The sequence below is a fragment of the Corvus kubaryi genome, unplaced genomic scaffold, assembly GCF_017639235.1.
Source record: "Corvus kubaryi isolate FWS band 111438036 unplaced genomic scaffold, C.kubaryi_AGA036_p1.0 138, whole genome shotgun sequence".
Lineage (NCBI taxonomy): Eukaryota > Metazoa > Chordata > Aves > Passeriformes > Corvidae > Corvus > Corvus kubaryi.
Window position 1 is genome coordinate 14,593,613 of NW_024580672.1, and position 18,315 is coordinate 14,611,927.

The window sequence follows — 18,315 nt, forward strand, 5'->3', positions numbered from 1 at the left end:
ACATCAGTTGGTCTCTCAGACGTAATACCCTGGCTGGAACTGCTTTCTTCTTTTTGCCTTCTTTCAGATCTTTCAAAAATGTGTCATTACCACTGGGGTCATGATGACCCCCACTGGACTACCTGGCTCTCCTAGATCTTGTTACCTACAAATGGAAGTGCAAACTCTTTTCTGTTCCCCACTTTAGGCCACTAATGAAGGTACTGAACAGACAAGATTCAAACCAGATGCAGAATCGTGTCCAGTTCTAATAGTAATCCTTCGACTCCAAAATTCTTTCATTCTGACTGTGGCTTGTGTTTCAACGAGAGGAAGAAAAACCACTTTATACCTGTACACACAGTTTTCCTCAAATTACTCTCAAATGAAAATAGAAAACAGCATCAGAAGTGACACGTGTCTAAAGCCATGCATGGGTTCAGTGAATCTTTGGGCCTAATTTACACAAACTGATCTCCATATCTGCATTTCCTCACCTCTCAGGGACTGTGGCTCTGGAAAACATTTGAGACCCAGACATTGCAAATACAATCAGTTTAACAACCAATATTATTACTGTGCTGGAGAACAACCTTTTCATGCAAATTATTCATAGCAATTATGCTTTGTATCTTTTACTGAAATTTTGCATTGCATAATTACATGTACATAGATTTGTATAACTAATAGTTATTCAGTAATTAATTAAATTTGTTTAACAAAAACGTTTCTGTAACTGTGTATGCTTTATGACAGATGAAAGCTGGAAGTCTTTCTGGGATTATGGTCTCTCAGGCCTGAACTCTGGCACAACACACAGTGATGAACATTTCCTACATGTTTCTTCAGAAAAGTCCCTTATTCTAAAGATAGCCTCAACTATGATAATACCTTTTGGATAATTACATTAACAGGTTGGCCAACTTACAGGAGAATAAATAAGGACAATAATTCTCACCCAGCACTGCAAAACACAAGGAACATCTATAAATAAAAACTGAAAAGAAAATGTTTCAAGCAGCAACTCAGATCAATGTGGATCTTACCTTCAAAACACAGAGCTACTGAAAACACGATGTACCATGAGAGAACAAAGCAGAGACCTCAAAGCAATGATCCTTCTAAATAAGCCTGACAAACTTTTATTACAGAAAAACTGAATTAAGCAAAAACTAGAGATAAGTGCTTTATCTGACATTTGGGATTTCAAAAGACTGAGAAATAGGAAGACATTTACAGAAATAACATATAAGGTCATCACCAACAAGAATTGGGTTTAATTTAAGCTATTGACAATAATTGAATTCTAAGTTTCCTGCTTCAGCCTAGAGTTGTCAATTAATTGAGCCTTGCTTGCATGTGAACATTGCTAGAGGCCTCTTAAAGAATCAGCTGATTATAACTTTTTTTCCTGAAGAGTGAATCAGCATCCCTCCTTCTCAATTTAGGTAATGATCATCTATGCAGGTTTTATTATATTAAAGCCCCATTCCAATTAATTCACATTTGCCAGATGCTGTCACAATTGCTGACAGGTGCTTATTGGACTCCAGGTCAGCTTGAAATCACCACAAGAAGGGAAGTCTGCAGCATCAGAGCCATCCCAGGCTCCTGAATGACACACACACCCATGAGGAGAGAGAAACTGCAAAAGAACTTCATGTACATGGGGATGGGGAACACAGAGGAAAAATGGCACCTCCACTTTGCAACAAAACAGTGGCTCAGGAGTTGGGATGTCACCTCAACCTGCTTTTTAAGTGTCTCTGCTGCAGCACATACACTGGTAGAGATACATCTACAACAGAAGATTTTAATGCTTTAATTTCAGAAACTACCTGCAGTGGGACGAAGTTATTGAATGAATTCTCTTAGCAAGTTATTTAAAAAAACAGAACAACAACAAAAATCAAAATAACACTAGAAGAGCTTGTTAAATGTCATATTAGCAAACGGTTTAATTTATTAAAATGACTCCAGTACACCTCTGTGCTTCTACAACAGACACGCATTACACATAACAGGTAAAACACAGTAACATTCTCCAGTCAGCAGTTCCAGGCTCATTAGCTCAGGAACACAAAACCAACAGTATCTTTACATCACCTCCCAGCTCAACCTTCTTCCAGGTGGTGCTAGGGGCACTTCTTTGAGGGGCAGGTAGGCAGTTGAATGCAAGTGTGTGTCTGTGGTTCCTGCTCAGAGAGGGTGAGTGCAGCCCTGTGCTGCCCAGAGCAGGCACGTTTGCCCGGACACTGTCAGGGTCAGTACAAAGTCAGGACTACGGGCAGTGAGGACGTGGATCACTGCGGCCGCACGGGGAGTGCAATTCTACATTTATCATCACCCTACAAACGGGACATCTACAGGATGTGCATGGAAAGGTTAAGTTTCTCACAGCATGAAAGACACTGGCCCAGAAAGATTTGCACACCTGAGTATTATGCTCACAAGAATGACAAGACTCATGAAAGTCTTGATAAAGTCTTAAAATACAGTTGTGGTAATTCAGGGCCAGTCCTTCCTCCTTTACTGGTTAACTTTACTGAAATCAACTCGACCCGGAATTCTAACAGCAAAAGAAACATGAGAAGTTAATAAAATCAGAAGACACTGAAGGTGTAAATACAGTGCAAGTGTTGGTTTTAGTTTTTTTTGACTGTTACAGCCTGATAATTTTACATTCTGTGCTTTAATTTCAGGGGAAAGCATAGATGTTTTGTGTCAGAACATACACACTAGCATATATACACATATACATACACACTTGCTGCAGAATGCAAAGGCTTCCAGTGGTATATGATTCATAGTACCAATCTCTCACATGCAGGTTTTTTTTTCATACAAAACCAAAACAGTTTTAGAGGTGCCCCCTCCCCCTGCATATGTAAGTATTCATTAATGTGTATTCACATGCATTATTACCCACTCATTGATTTATGTTAACCAGATTTAGATTTTTAATTTTTTTTTTAATGTAAGCCATAAATGACTTTAGTTGCAACACCTAGCCAGAACACTCCAGTGACCACAGCACTCCTGGGTTTTATGGTAACTAATGCCTCAGCTGGAAAAACATTCTTAATAAAATGACTCAAGTTTTATTTGCTTCATATTGCTTCATTTAAAAAAAAAAAATTTATGTATAATCTTTGCTGTTAGTACACTTCAGATTTACTGAAGTGCAGTAAACTATGAGAGCTCGTTATTCAGAAGCACCTAGACTTTCTTGATATTAAATGGAAGCCATCAGCAACAAACATTGTATGGAGAATTCATCAGGTGGACAAACAGTGCACATCAGTGAGTACGAGATGAAACTGTTTTCTAAACAGCTGGTAGCCTTCACGAAACAAACGATGTGTGATGTAGTCACTGTCCTGCTGAGACAGCAGGACACAAGAACACAAACAAGTGACTCTAGGGTCAGTGTTTATTCGTATTAATGTAGCTTTGGTTCAGAAATTCTTTAAGTGTTGTAGAGCACCTGGTTTAGTGACAAAACACATGCATCTCACAGTGCTAACAGTAGAATGCTAATAAACTATAAACTGCAGGTTTCAAATATTAATAGCATTTAATAAAAAAATTTACAGAAATATTTTTGTTGACAAATGTGCAGTACAAATCCAAGCTCCTTGGCCACAAACTCTAATTGTGTGCATCAGTTTTGTGCTGGCATAACAGTGCAAGTGCTGGGATTCAAGTATGCTTTTCCATGTTTGTGTTAAGCAACAGAGATTACATGATGAAGTTTGGGAGATTTTCTGCTCAAAAGGCCAGGATGTGAGAATCAAGCAAAGCAATGCAGCAAAGGAAATGCTTAATTTCCCTCATCTAGAAGGCATAAAGGAGGGAAAACACATTTCACAAGCAAACCAGCTTCACATTCCACCAAGTTATTGCTTCAGCTAAATCAGCTGTACTAAAATACAGGACTACAGGTTGCGATCTAAACTGCCCTCACATGAAGAGAAGATGAAATCTGCAGTGCAAGTTCTCCATGCAAAAGGATCAAATTGCAACATCAGAGTCCTGTTTCCTCGGGCAGAAATTATTTGCCATTCAGTTTTGCCTATGAATTAATTTTTTTCGTCAGTTAGATCACAGTCAAAAGTACATTGTTTATATTTCTGTGTTTCCAGAGGTACTACTTCATGCCAATTTAGGTCTGCTCAACAACAGAATACAATATGAACACTTGTTTCCAAAGAACTACGAAGCTGAACTGACGAAGTTATTGCTGAAATTTTTAGGGCCAAAACTAAAACCTATTTCGCCAAATCAAGCCTTTACTCCACTTAAAAAAAATCTGGCATCCTATTAATTAAAAAAAACAAAAGAAAACCCTCCCCCCCCCCCTCGAACTTAATAGGTATTCTTTTTTCAATTAAATAATAATCTAAGATTTTACAAGATATTCACATTCAGGCAACTGTCACCTGACTTTCATCTGGCTGAATGACAGATGCCATAATAAAAACAAGAACACTACTCTCACATTCTTCCTGACAGCAGTGATTAGCGCAATTTACCACTGCACTACACAGTTTTAATAGTGCAAGGTGTGCCTGCTGACATTTCTCACAATCACCTGCTACATGATCGTTATCCTCAGATGTCTGTACCTGTAATTTTCATTAGAATTTTGGCATTTATGTTAATATTTCTGAAAAACTATGGCTTTATCCATGAAGTATATAGCCTGCCTAAGCAAAATTTTTAAACCATTTATTTAAAACAATAAAACTGAATTGGAATGAAAGTTACTTGGTTAAGCCATAAGCTGTGTTGCCACTAAACTCAAGATCTCAGGGTTAGCTACAGAACACCAATTTGTGTATTTGTGCATCTGTTACAGTCTTTAAAAGTTCATTTAAAATGTAACACTGATAAAAGTCACTCTTTTTTTACATCTAATTCTAATAATTTATCTTTTTTTGCAACATGTTTAATTACTTGTATCCAAAGTGTCATCTGAGTATCACTGTATTACAACAAGACTGGGACTGTAAGAAACCCATAAATGCACACGTAAGAAGGCACTTGTCTTCCAGTAGTTCAAGTCAGAGAAGGCCTTACCCAGACAGTGGCACCTTACACTTTGAAGGATTTGCTAATGTCCCCAGGCTTTGCCACAGTCTCAAAAACTGTCCTTGTGTCCCTGGACAAAGGTGCAATGTGTGGTCTATAATACCATGAAGCTCATGACGAATTCCAGTAGTTTCTGCCTATTGCGCTGAGGTAGGAATGTAGTGCTGAGTTCCAAAATGATGTCTTTCCTTTGCTTAGTCTGCTTGAAAACCTAAAGCACAACATGAACACATGTAAGCATCAGTATGGTACAGGAATCTCCTTTCTTCTGAGATTAAAATGTTACAGTCTATACTAAGTTTTCCCTCATTTACAAGATTTTTTCTTTTCATTTCTTGAAGGCTTAGATGGCAATGCCTTTAGGTGTTATTAGAATTCACTCAGTGTTGAAGCCCTTCAAGTGTTATGGAAGAAAAGAAATTGAGAAATAAGTACAGTGCGTGATAAACAGCCAAAACTCAACAGTGAAGGATAAAACAAGCAATCAAAGGCACTTACAAAAGTGCAAGCACTTTAAAAAAAAGAACTCATATGCTATGCTACAATAGATGCTCAGCAGACATTATCTAGTTCTACTTTTCATGCTAGTTTATGCTGCTGCTGGAAAATGATGGCTTCAAAATGTGCTTTCCTCACAGCTATTAAGAGTCTACAGGAAGATAACTTTACTAGGCCAACTATTTTGGATTATTAAATATATCAGAATTTAAAGGCAAAGACTTCAAAACCCATATCTAGCAACATTTTGCCTAAATGTCAAAACTTTCAAAATTATAATGCTATATCTTATCTGGCATTCAGGAAGCCATGCCATTCTGATGAAAGAAAAACACTTCACTTGCAACATCTACATGGGTGGTTTAAAATACTGGTGGTAAAGTACAAAACTGAGTGTTTATCTTAAAGAACACCTGCATCCTCATGGTGAGCACTGAAGGTGTATAAGGATGGTTCTTCTGGAGCATCAGTCACTGCTAAGCCAAAATTCAGTAACTAATGCTTTTTTAAAGATTTAAGTAGACTTCAAAATTAAATTTAGCTGTTACTGAGCACAGAACATGCTCTCAGCCTTTAAATATTGTCCAATAGAGACATGGAGTAAAACCGAGGAACTTCACTTGCTGTGAATAAAAACGTCTAGTCACCCAGCTATCCAGACAGGCCTTCCCAGGGGCAAGAAGTGCCCTGTTCTACAGCTTGTGCTCTCTTTTACAGCCCTCAGCCTGAAGGAAACCAAAATGCTCCAAACCCACAATACATTTCTGCAGATACATTCACTGATTTTAAACTGACACTGAATAGATTCATTGAAATGTCCAAATTGTGCTCCTTATTGAAACAAAACTTAACAGTCACCAGATTTGAGCACCAAACACTTACTCCAATTTCCTTGAAGACTTTCACCGCATTTTTCACGTGACTGTAGGTAGCACTCTCAGCTGCAAGAAAGAAAACCCAGAGATAAACAAACTGCAGTTCAATTGGGGCTACCGTGTGGTAGAAAGAACAGAATGAATCAAACCCAGTTCCAAAACCAGTTCAACATACCATACACAGCAACATTCCTCTCTGTCCTGCTTATTAAGTGCCTGTGTAGCTTCTGAATATATTCAGATTCTAAAACAGGACCACTAAAATTGTGCACAAAGATGACAGCAGAGCTGTATGCCTCCAGTAAAGGTCCCAGTAACCTCTGCAGGAAAGTGATGTACTGCTGGTGCTCTTGAGACTGGCTAACCTAAGAAAAGGCAACAAAAAGTTCAGTGACAGAGACCAGTGGAAACCAGAAACGACCTGCAAGGCAGAACATGGCACAACAGCATCCAAAAGAAAAACAAAAGCTCAAAAACTTGCACCAAAACAAGTGTGGTGGCACAGCACAATATGAGAGCGTAGCAAGAAAAGAGGTTTATCATGAGGGACAAAACAGGCACTGAACTTCACAGACCAATGCTATTTTTTCCTCCTCCATGGTAGTATACTATTTTTCCAAAATAAAATTAAAGACATCATGCTGTTCCGCAGCCAACAGAAGGGCTGCCCTACATTCACAGAGTTGGACAGAAGTTTTCAAGTGTTAACAAGTATCCTAAAGAGTGTTTGTGTCAGCTCTGAGAAAACTAGTAAAGTATCTAAAAGCAACATAAGCAGCCTATGAAGTGGAATATAGGCTGAATATAAATACCAGTCAGATGTGCCCCTTTTAGAGTGCATGTTAAGAATAAAACCAAGATACTTGAGTCTTTATCAGTTTTCAGGACTCTAACCATTGCTCTTCCCTGTAAAGATTATTTGATGTTTCTTCAGCTCTTTTCCTCATGGGAAGCAGACAAAGGTATTTTATGGACTGTACAAAAAAACTACAAACTAAGATTGCAAATCAAGAAAAAAACCCCAAATAAAGAAAAATATCAGTACCTGTCCTGAAAAAGCAATTTGTATCTCTCACAAGAGGGTTTAACATTATTAGCCTAAGGAAAATACTACCTTCAGGTAGCAATCTCTCTGTTCCTCTCCAAAATCACTGTCTTCATCTTCCTCGCCACTTCTCCAAGATAACGGCTCAGGGAGTTTTTTATTCCACTGATGTTCTGTAAGACTGGGGCTAACATCCTCCTGATCATCCTGCTTAAATTTCAAAGACAAGGTGGTAAATAGGTACAACTTCAAATCCAGGCAAGCAATAGGTTTATTTTATAATCTCATCTGACTTATCAATGCATTTATTAACCAGTATTTAATGGAAGCAGGTGAGACTCAATTATAGGAAGCAGTGAGAAACGGATAGAAAAGAGACATTTGGTGAAAAAGACTTTTTTCCTTGCTTCCTCCTGGGTGCCAAGGTTTGTTTAGCATGCACAAAAAGAAGTTTATGAAGCAAAGATATGCTGAATCAGCTGCCTCTGCTCCTAAGGTCTTCTTTGCACTGTGCACCTCTGGCAAACTGCACCACACAGTGACTCCCCTGCAGCCCCAAAACTGCAATCTGGGGAGCTTTACAGTAATTCTGAGATCAATGCAAAGGAATTAAAGAATGACAAAAGGTCTGGACTCCTGACTCCTGTATAGCAGAAAGTAAAAATCCATGTAGCTATGCTACATTTGAAAGGGCTCCAAAAATAAAATAAATCCCAAGTTTCAAGACAATACAAAAATACTTGTCTTCCTAAGTAGCCTTATTGGTAAAATGAAATTATACACAGAGTCATGAAGCATCACAGGCTGACTGCACCCTATGCATAGAAGAATGAAGCAGTCTCAGTCCTGGGCACGTTGTTACAAGCTTTCAGTAACAATGTATATTTCGAACAAGTCTCACAACTAAGGAGCATGAACTACCCGTAGTACAGTACAGAACTCCTACAGCATCTCTGCCATTTTACCTCGGCCACCAGAAGAATGCCATACTGGATCAGCCTTTCCACAGATTCATGGCAAACTTGGTAGATCACCTGGCAAGGCTGCACAACATAAAAGGAATGCAATGAAAAAATCACATCCATTACACCCATTATGGCAACATCATTCCCTGTTCAGTATGAGCCTTTTAGATATAGCAGTATTATTCCTTTTATGCAAGTTGTTAAACTTTTATCAGCATAATCCCAATGCACCACTCTTGTGTTTACCCTGGCAGACATTAAAAAAAATTATAGTGAAATAGGATATTTAAAACATGTCCAAGATTTTTCCGAAATGCATTACCACTGGTAGAAAGCCACATTAAATATTCTCCCCTTTTAACAGCCTCTAACCAAATTTTAGTTTGTTAACAATTCTGGAATAAAATCATCATAAAATTAAAATTATTGAAACTCGGAACAGCGACCTATTTGGAATTTAAAGGAAACTACACTTTCAAGAAATTCTCTTATGTGTTTTGAAACTGAATAAACAAAAACAACCTCTTTTACATTATTCATCACCATCCAGGAAATATTTTCTTAGTTAAAAAAATAATAATCTATTACTAACTCTGAAAACAGAAGGATAATAGTACTAAAGAACTCCACTATATGAGCTAACATTACTGCCCAGACAAAAATATTAAATTTGGTTTATGCATCCGTTAAAATGCACCAGCCAAATATGAGTACAAATTTAAAAACTGATTCAAGAATCTCTAGAACTTTAATTAACTTCTACACATAAGAGAAAAGAACATTCAGCACTTAAAATTGAAAGTATGCAGTGTCTGAAAAATAAGGTAACATCAGCTCTTGTCAGTGTTTTGTAACACAACAAAAACTGAAGTCAAGCCATGTTTAAAACTGCTACTAAGTACTAGGTGTGGCATAATGAGTACTGCACTCCTATGCAAATAAGGGATATCTTTAGAATATGGAGCCTTGCTTCCCAACATAATTTCAATCATCTGTGCATACTCATAGTAGCTGGGTACTCACAAAGACTTTTGCTTCTTTAGGTTAAAAAACCCCGTAAAATAAATAGTTTGGGCAGAATGCAAATACAGCTGTGATAATCCAATTACACGAGTGACACAAAATACGTTAGAGAAGCTGTTCTCTCAGCTTCCCACAACTCGAGGTGGGCTTCTTAATGCTGCCTTTCTCAGGAAAGGCCTAAAGCACAGCAGAAATATTCCAGCCCCAGCCCAGCATTGCCCACTTCAGCAGCTGCAGGAGCAGCAGGGGGCACTCAGTGTGTGATACCCATTGGGACCCACCACCCTCAGACTGCGCTGACAGTGAACAGATCAGAGCTGGGACACTTGCAGAAAGCATCCTGTAATTTTTAAGGAACAAGCAGGAAAAAACCTGGGCAATTAATGCAATTACTTACCAAAGATACAGTGAATTCATTAGAAAGCAAGTAGCACAAGCTGGCAGCTTTTCGGACCAGGTGCTCTTGACTGATCAAACTGGGAGAAGCAGCACTGGTACCATTTCTGTACCTCCTGCTCTGAATCGCGTGAAGGCTGCAGGCTGGAGCAGGAACAAACACAGGCAAAGTTTAATTTTCCAAAGAGCTTTATGGCAAAGGAAACTTCAAACTTCTGGTTTGTCTACTTCTGAGGGCTAAAAGCAGTCAAGTATTACACATGCCATTCAAGAATACAGACAGAATTCACCGCTATTTTGTGTCCAGTAATGTCAGATCAAAACAAAATCTCATTAAAATACTGCTCATCAAAGCACAGGTTTTGCCATGTTGGCACAGACCTCTGATAGTGCTTTGCCTATGGCAGTGACCAGTACACAAATACTTCCAAGAAAGATAAAGGATAAGGGGAAAAAAGAATAGAAACGTTCCACAAACAAAATATAAGTTTGCTTTAAAATTGTTTGTTAAGGTAAACATGGGCTGAAACAGGAAGTGAAAAAATATATTAAAGTAAATAATACAAGAAGCTGATGAGGTTTTCTGTGCAGATACTTTGACTTCAAGGGTTACAAGAAAGTCTTTCCTTGATAAACCCCAAAACATACCAATAACAGCCTCTTTAATGAATACATGAAGTATTCCATTGCTGTAGAAGTTGAGTTCAAAGACAGCAGGTATTGTGATGCTGGGAGTGACGAAGAACTCATTGTTCCTGCTCGTGTTTGTGATATTTACACAGTTCCCCAACAAGTGGATGGCATGCATGACAACATCATCCGAGTTCCCTGAAAATCCCAAGTCAAAGTCACGGGCTAGGACCTCCTCCTTCATGGAGAAGAAATCTTCTACCAGCCTGGAAAGATCAGTTCCCTAGAATAAACACACAATCACAAAGTTAAACAATTTTTCTACATAGGAGACTACCAGTAAACTACATAATCAGGTATATATCAAACACAATACACTAACTATCAACAACCCCAAGCACCATAGTCATAGCAGAAAAACTGATTTTCACTGAGGTTTTGATGAGTAGTTCCACACGTTTTGAATTACATGCAATTATATTTTACAGCTATGCAACTATTTGGGGATGCAAGATTTTTGTTTGCTTCTTGGTTTATTTCACAGCCTGCAGAGACTTGAATACCTCAAGGCCATGCCAGAGGTACCATATTTCTGTTACCTATGCTATAAAGTGAATGATCAATTAGATGGGAACATTGCACTTAACAGAACTGAACAACTGGTGTGGAACATGAGGAAAAAGCCTTTCCTCAGGAACCTCCTTTTCTTGTTTTCTGTCAAGATGGATTCAGATCACATTGTAAAATGCTTCTTTGATTCCACTATTTTAGGAAATTGGAAAGACTGGACTGAAGAGAACGGTGACACTTCCTCCACAAGCAGGATTATACAACTGACCAATATTTTTCCATTTATTCTCAACTTACATGCAATAAAAGCTTCAGATTAGAAGGAGAAGGAATTTTAGAAAAAATGCAAAACAAACTTGTAGGAGAAAAAAATTTCTTCCAAGTCTCATGCACAAGACTTCAGGTAAACATTAGTATCATTCTGCCATTGTGATAAAATATTTTAGTACTGAGGAACAGCAAAATCAATTTGGAAATTAATGGAACAGTTTCTAGAGTATTCAATAGTGAATGTGTTTTGAGATCTAAAAAACAATCCTAACACAATAAATGAAACCCATGTAATCTTTTAGAAAGGCATAACATTTTGAATTACAAAGATCTATTTCCACATAAGCATTTATTATCATCCCATCAATATCAATGCTTGTGTTCAAGCACCCACTGCTAACTAAAATATCAGCACTCAGACTACCTCAAATCCACTTTAATTTAAAATTAAATTAAATTTTAATCTTTCTTCTTTTATCAGTATAATACAATAGTAAAATCCATACTGTTTTTTTTTAATAAGTTATCAAGGCCAAAGCAATGTTTGGCTATTTAAGCAGCACAGAAGCCTTACCTCCCTGTGTCTGTACAGCAACAAACAGGCAACAATGTGGGTAGACATCACAGCACAGGACTTGTTAGCAGCTAGAGGTGAACAAGATAAACTTGTTAAGGCCCTGAGACACTCAGAACAGCATTACAAATGAAAGAGCACCCACTATTTAAAAAATAATAATAGTGATGTGGGCATGGAACTGAACCCACCAAATGAAATACAGTGTATCATGTCTATCAAGAAACAATATTAAAGTAATCAGATTAAATTCAGTAAGAAGGCCAAATAAAGCTTAAATACTTACTTTCTGTGTATTTCTTGTACCACAAGCTACAGAGCTACTGACTGAAGCATATATCACATAACCTATAAAACCTGGCAACACTGGTCCATACAGCTAGATGAGTTCATGTATGACCTTAAATAAAGCCATTAAGACACTCCAATAACTACTTGCATGAAGAGGTAAGAAATGAGTGAGTGTATCAATATGACAATCAAGCACTTCAGAGTACATGAAGTTTAGTGTACTAGTCCAACAAACAGAACAAAAATCTTCTACTTGATCAGAAAAAGAGTTTATTAAACTTTGAAGAGGAAGGAGAAAGACAAAGGATGGAGAATTGTCAAGATCATGCAAGTCATTAAATGATCACCTGAATGGAGACAATTAGGAAGTATGACATTACCATGCAGACAATTCATGCAGTCAGCAAAACAAAACAGGCAGCTGATAGCAACCTGGAAGGTGTCCCTGCCCATGCCAGGGGGGTTGAAACAAGATGATCTTTAAGGTCCCTTCCTATCCACACCAGTCTATGATTCTGTGGTAGTGATACCCTTCAACACTTACTGAACAAAATGTGCTCAGCCAAGTTGGATATCAGCTCTCTTCTGAAGGGTTCACTGGTGATATCCCTGGAGTTGGGCAGTGAGGCCTCTGCACCTTCATCCACAGTATCATTGGGTCTGAATACAGAATAAAAATTGACATGATGACATTTAGATTTTTATCAAAATGTAAAATAATCTAAATTGATTTTTTATATATACTAAGTGGACCACAGCACAAAATACCATTATAGTCTGGTAAGGGCAGAAAAATGTTATCAAGGAAAAAGCTCTACCGACTTTTCCAGATTATTTCTTCGCACTAAAAAACAATCCATAGTAAGGCTACCATAAGAAAAATTGCAACCATTTTCTATGGCTACTCACAACTTTGCTGCAATACCAACTGCTCGCTTTCCTTCAACAAATATGAACAGTAGAATAAGCAAATCTACCTAAAAGACAGAGCCCAGTCTCTCTACAAAGTAGAAATGGTCTTTTGTATGGACTTAGAACTTTCTAAAGGTACAGGACTGACTTTGTCTCTACCAGGACCACACAGGTTTGTGTAAGTCCTGAAAAGACAACTAAAATGTGTATCCATGTAACAAATGCAGAGCTAACCCTTGAGCAGTTTTTCAGTTCTGAGTGACAGTCACCTCCTTGAAAACAAGGAGTACTCACTCCCAGGTCCTATTTGCTTTGGAATTATTCCAAAAATCTTGTGAAATGTTTGTAAGGTTTAAAAAAATCCTTCACTTACAGTAAGCATGTAATTTTTTCCCTGAGTTATTCCATAAAATTTATAAACAAACCAACAGACGTCACTAAAATTTAAAAAAAAATTTAAAAAGTCTCCTTGAATTTATTTAAACAGAGCTCATCAGGAAGAATGTAACTCTTATAATAAATTGCATAGTTGTAATTGCCTAAGTTTTGCACTTTTCTATAAACAATTAGATTATCCATGGGGAATGTAATGCAGAACACTAAAATGATAAACAAACAAATCCCAACCTGTCCTGCCTTTCAACAACATCCAAAAAAAATCTCTACCTTGAGGGAAGTATAGCTGGTAACAAAGCTTGTTCCAAAGAAAGAGAAGCAGGCACAGGTTTTTGGCTTTGGCTGTTTAGATATTCCTGTTAAAAAAAAGACTTGTTATTTTTTGTACATTTTCCACCCTATTCTTGCATTCAATTGATAATGCTATTACAGAAAAAAGGCAATTACTCAAAAATGAAACCATGACCAAAAATAGCTCACACCAAAAAAGCAGTAATAAGGTCAGAGATATTAAAAGTTTTCAACAGCTTATTCACTTTTGACTTTATGTTATGCACAAAGCAGACTTCCCACAGCAAGGAATCTGTACTTCATGAAAAAACTTGCAATGAAAACAACACATAACCCCTGTCAGCACCCTGCTGTGAACAACTCCTTTGAGATGAGCTGCTCCGGGATTAAATTAATGAGAACTTCCTCATTAACATGAGTGAGACCAAAGCCTAGCACCCATTCAAAAACAACGTGGAGACTGTAATTACTGCTTGCAAATGCCAGGATAGAGAACTTCTCCAGGGGTAAACACGAGTGTACAAAACTCCAGTTTCAAGACACAGACTAAAGCCCCCAGGAAGCAGGCAGGGTACTGCATGCTTGGAATTCCTGAATCCCAAATTTCTCTAAAGCCAAACTCCTCTCCTTATAGGTTAAAATTTACATTATTCTGTTTTCAGGACACTGTGTTCCCTCAGTTTTTGTAAAGAATGGGAAACTAAAGAGCCACTTAACCTGCTGGTCAGGAAAACAGTTCCCTCCCAGAAAAGCTGCTTAAAAGACTTTCACAGCCTCTTTCACACACTCTTCTGCTTCCAAGCCTGTGCTCATAGAACTGCAGACAAATTAACCCCCAAAGCTCATCTGCTTTAGAAAAACCTGCAGTGACACAACTAAAGTTACACTTGTGCAAATCTGAACTAAGGCACACTCTAAAGATTTATGTAATTTATCACCATTCTAGAGCACAATAAGGAACACAGGTACAAATGAGATCTGCCAGAGGCTCTGGGAAGGTATAGAGTGATTAGCATTTCACTAGATTCAGAGGGCAGATAACCTTCTTTTCCTTACACTGATCCAAGAAGAGTTGTTAACTCCCAAGAAGAGCCCAAGCCTTCTCCTTTGGAAGTGAATTAGTATCCTTCCCTACTACACTAATTATAATGCAGTGCAGCTGGTCACAATAATTTCATGCTGTGGTAACCGAACCCTCCAAAGCTCTCTAACCTACTGCTTTTTCTGGGAGAAGTAGGGCAGAAAGAAGAACACCTAATTAATTTGAATAATGTTCTAATAAGTTGCTGTTACAGTGCTTAATCTTATTAAAGTTACACTAAAAATAAGGTATACTGTGGCAGAATACAGATTAGTGAAATCTGTACCAGCAGATTCTGCAAAGACATCGGAGAAAATTTAAAGTGAATACAGATACTGCCACATGACCCCATTCTCTGAGAAGCTACAGAACAGTATATGGTGAAGTAGTGTAGATAATAGCTGTGAACTAATAATGAATGATGACTTTCAAAGAATATACAGATTTTTATGATATACTACCCATGACACTTTTATAGCTACTAATTTTCTTAGCAATTTTAAAAATCCAGCGAGATAAATGCCCTTCCTCAACCATAGCGTATGTCATTAAATTACTTAAACTGGAAAACAGTATTCAGCTTCCTTCAAATGTCTCTACAACATAAAGAATTAATACAAGGTATAAAGATCATTTTAAAGATTGCTTGTTAAACAAAGAACGCCACAAGTAAGAATACTCAGACCATTTCAAAACTAATATATCAACTCTGAGACTATTTCAGCTGAGTCCAAAGACTCACACATTCATCAAAAACAGGGATACTTTTGTCCCGCCAGAATGGACGGCAGCAGATAACGCTAGTGATCATAACCCACAGAGAGAAAATCGAAATAAATGTGTCCCACTACTGAAACACCAAAAACATCAAACTTTCAAAAAGACCTTCAAGATACCAAACTTACTTTTAAGGAAAATGGTTGTGCAAAATCTACTCTGACACACCCATAATTCTTCCGCAGCATTCTGAAGACTCCTCTAGCTATACTCCAAAGACTTTCATTCTTCTTAGGGTTGCCCTAGAAAATATAGGTGGTTGTTTTGCTTTTTTTCCACTTTGCAATTAAAAGGTTACGTTTAAAATTAAAATGCACGCAACAGCAGACAAAGCAAGGCCGAAGCTTTTGACACACCTTGTAACTTCAAGTACATCTAGAGAACTATTTTTCTCCATAGATATCCCCTTGAACATATTACTTGTCATGAACTTGCATTTAGAAGTGTGTCACCTGTACCTCAGCACTCCTTGTCAGAGAGGTTTTGTGATTCATGCCTCAACACTAACCCCAGGTCCATGGGACAGAGGACCAGCATAACATTTAACTATGTAACACATTTTCCTGCACATAAGCAGAAAATCCCCCAGGCAAAACAAGTCATTTGATTGTTCTTACCAGCTGTTCACTGTTATAGTGACCTTCAATTATGCGATCATAGGAGATTCCCACAGGTATAATTAGGACATCAGGAGTAGCATTTGAGAAGAGAGCATCCACCACCACGGACAGAAGACCTGCTCTAGCTCCAGATGTCTTTCCACTTCGAGACCGTGTGCCTTCCAAGAATATTTCTAGAAACTGCTGCTGTCTCAACAATTCTTCTATGTGCTGAATACAAAAAGATTGGAAAAGAAAAAAAAAAAGTTTAAATTAAGTCTAATTATATTGGCATTTATATATATATAATAACATATAATTATATTTCAAATACATTGTCAGAAACCTTTCCTTTCAAAAGCATTGGAAGATCACGACTTGGCATGAATACTTGTGGGAAAAAACCCCAGTAATTAACTAATGCCTGACACAAACCCAGACCTATCTGCAACTGAATTTGCATCAATATACAAGCAGTATGATGACATTTGTTGAAAAAGCATCTCTAACAACAGTTGATGCAGTTGATTTGCATTCATCTCTCCTTCTGGTTCCCCAGAACACCCCATCTTCCAAGATGTAAATACAGCTACTACACTGAATGGCACAAAAGATTACATCAACCCATCATGAACAGAGACTTCCATTGTGTTAACTGAATCAGGGTAGAGATGCCTCACAACAAAAGACATCAGAGAAACAAGCATAAGTTAACTCAGAGAGTATTAACTCCACATTCTTTAATAAGGATTATGCAAGGTGGAAATCTGCTCATCCTCAAAGGGGCTAAGCATGCAATTTTCTTTATACTATAAATTCAAAACTTCATACAAAAACAAATCCCCTTTTTGCATCATGAAACTTCAGACAAATTTAAAGCAATAAATACAGAGTGATAGAGCTCACTTTCCCACTTGCCACCCAAGTGAAACACTACCTACAGAAAGAAAGACAAGAAATACACACCACGTAGAGCAAAGCTCTGTACAGGAAATCCTTACGACCATCAGGATTCTGATCCAGCTTCCGTCGAATGAAAAATCCTCCCAGCTTGCGGATCAACGTGCTACACACCAAAGAAGGATTATACTCACTGATTTCAGTTTGCAGAAAACTACTACACATCCACAAAAAATTCCTTGCACACAACAAGGATTCAAATAACTGAAATTCTTAAAGACTAAACTGTATTACACTACTTGCACATGATGGGACTACACAAATATTTCTCTGTTTCACTTACGAACAGGCTTCTTTACCCTGTCTTGCTCCATTTCACTGCCTTGACAGACCACTGACCAGGAGATTCTTGCACACTGAGATGCTGGTGACCCGTGTAAGAGTTAACCTGAGCTGGCCCCAATCTGTGCACAGACAGCATGGCCTCCATGCCCATCATGTGCTGCACACTCCCCTCAGCTGCAGCATCAGCTCAGCCAGCTAATTTTAACAGAGCAATCTGCAGGCAGCTCCCACTTGGCACCAGCAATTACACCACCTGCATGGTCCTGCATTTATCTCACAGTGTAGCAAGAAGTTCTCATGACAACATCCCTTCTGCTTGACAGAAGCAAAGATGAATAAAGTTATTTTCTTGCAAGAAAATCCTTTACTGGCTCAAAAGACCAAACGTGGGTGCTTCTTTCTGCAGACATGGTGCTGTGTATGGATCGTGGGCCTGCTAAATGCTGCAGAACTCAGGGTTCCCAGTGCCTAAAGTAATGTTAGATTATCTATGCTAAACTCTCTCTCTTTATTCTGCTGGCCCTAAGAACTAGCATTTTAATTGATAATTTGTATGAATGCCTTTTTCACTGGGATTATTACAGACCTGCACTTACTCATGTAAAATACTCTCAAAGTCAAGGTGTTTCCCTTCTTTCCTCATAATTTCCTATAATATCGTGTGGTTTTTTAGGTATCAAATATGCCCAAATTCTGTCTCAATGGCAAAATAATACCCAAAATACCTCATGTTCTTCAACCACCAGAAATGTAATTTAAACACAGACTCAAGTGGAATACTTTTCACAAAGTACTATTCACCCA

The 18,315-nt window shown here is 37.9% G+C and overlaps 1 protein-coding gene across 6 annotated transcripts in view; it reads right to left on the reverse strand.

Moving 5' to 3' along the window:
- Nucleotides 1-1,919: 1,919 nt before the first annotated feature.
- The window catches only part of GPAM (glycerol-3-phosphate acyltransferase, mitochondrial), a 47,256-nt gene continuing 30,860 nt past the window's right edge, over nucleotides 1,920-18,315 (reverse strand). For 5 of the 6 annotated variants that reach the window (XM_042019314.1, XM_042019313.1, XM_042019315.1 and 2 more), the window contains 13 exons: nucleotides 17,233-17,332; nucleotides 16,285-16,497; nucleotides 15,796-15,909; nucleotides 13,789-13,874; nucleotides 12,755-12,870; nucleotides 11,920-11,990; nucleotides 10,524-10,788; nucleotides 9,877-10,019; nucleotides 8,457-8,534; nucleotides 7,561-7,701; nucleotides 6,622-6,811; nucleotides 6,454-6,512; nucleotides 1,920-5,284 (listed from right to left, as the gene is read on the reverse strand). In XM_042019314.1, coding sequence (XP_041875248.1) covers nucleotides 5,168-5,284; nucleotides 6,454-6,512; nucleotides 6,622-6,811; nucleotides 7,561-7,701; nucleotides 8,457-8,534; nucleotides 9,877-10,019; nucleotides 10,524-10,788; nucleotides 11,920-11,990; nucleotides 12,755-12,870; nucleotides 13,789-13,874; nucleotides 15,796-15,909; nucleotides 16,285-16,497; nucleotides 17,233-17,332 — 1,693 coding nt within the window. In that variant the 3' untranslated portion in view covers nucleotides 1,920-5,167. The remainder of the gene's footprint in view (nucleotides 5,285-6,453; nucleotides 6,513-6,621; nucleotides 6,812-7,560; nucleotides 7,702-8,456; nucleotides 8,535-9,876; nucleotides 10,020-10,523; nucleotides 10,789-11,919; nucleotides 11,991-12,754; nucleotides 12,871-13,788; nucleotides 13,875-15,795; nucleotides 15,910-16,284; nucleotides 16,498-17,232; nucleotides 17,333-18,315) is intronic. The other variant, XM_042019316.1, reaches the window with a different exon arrangement.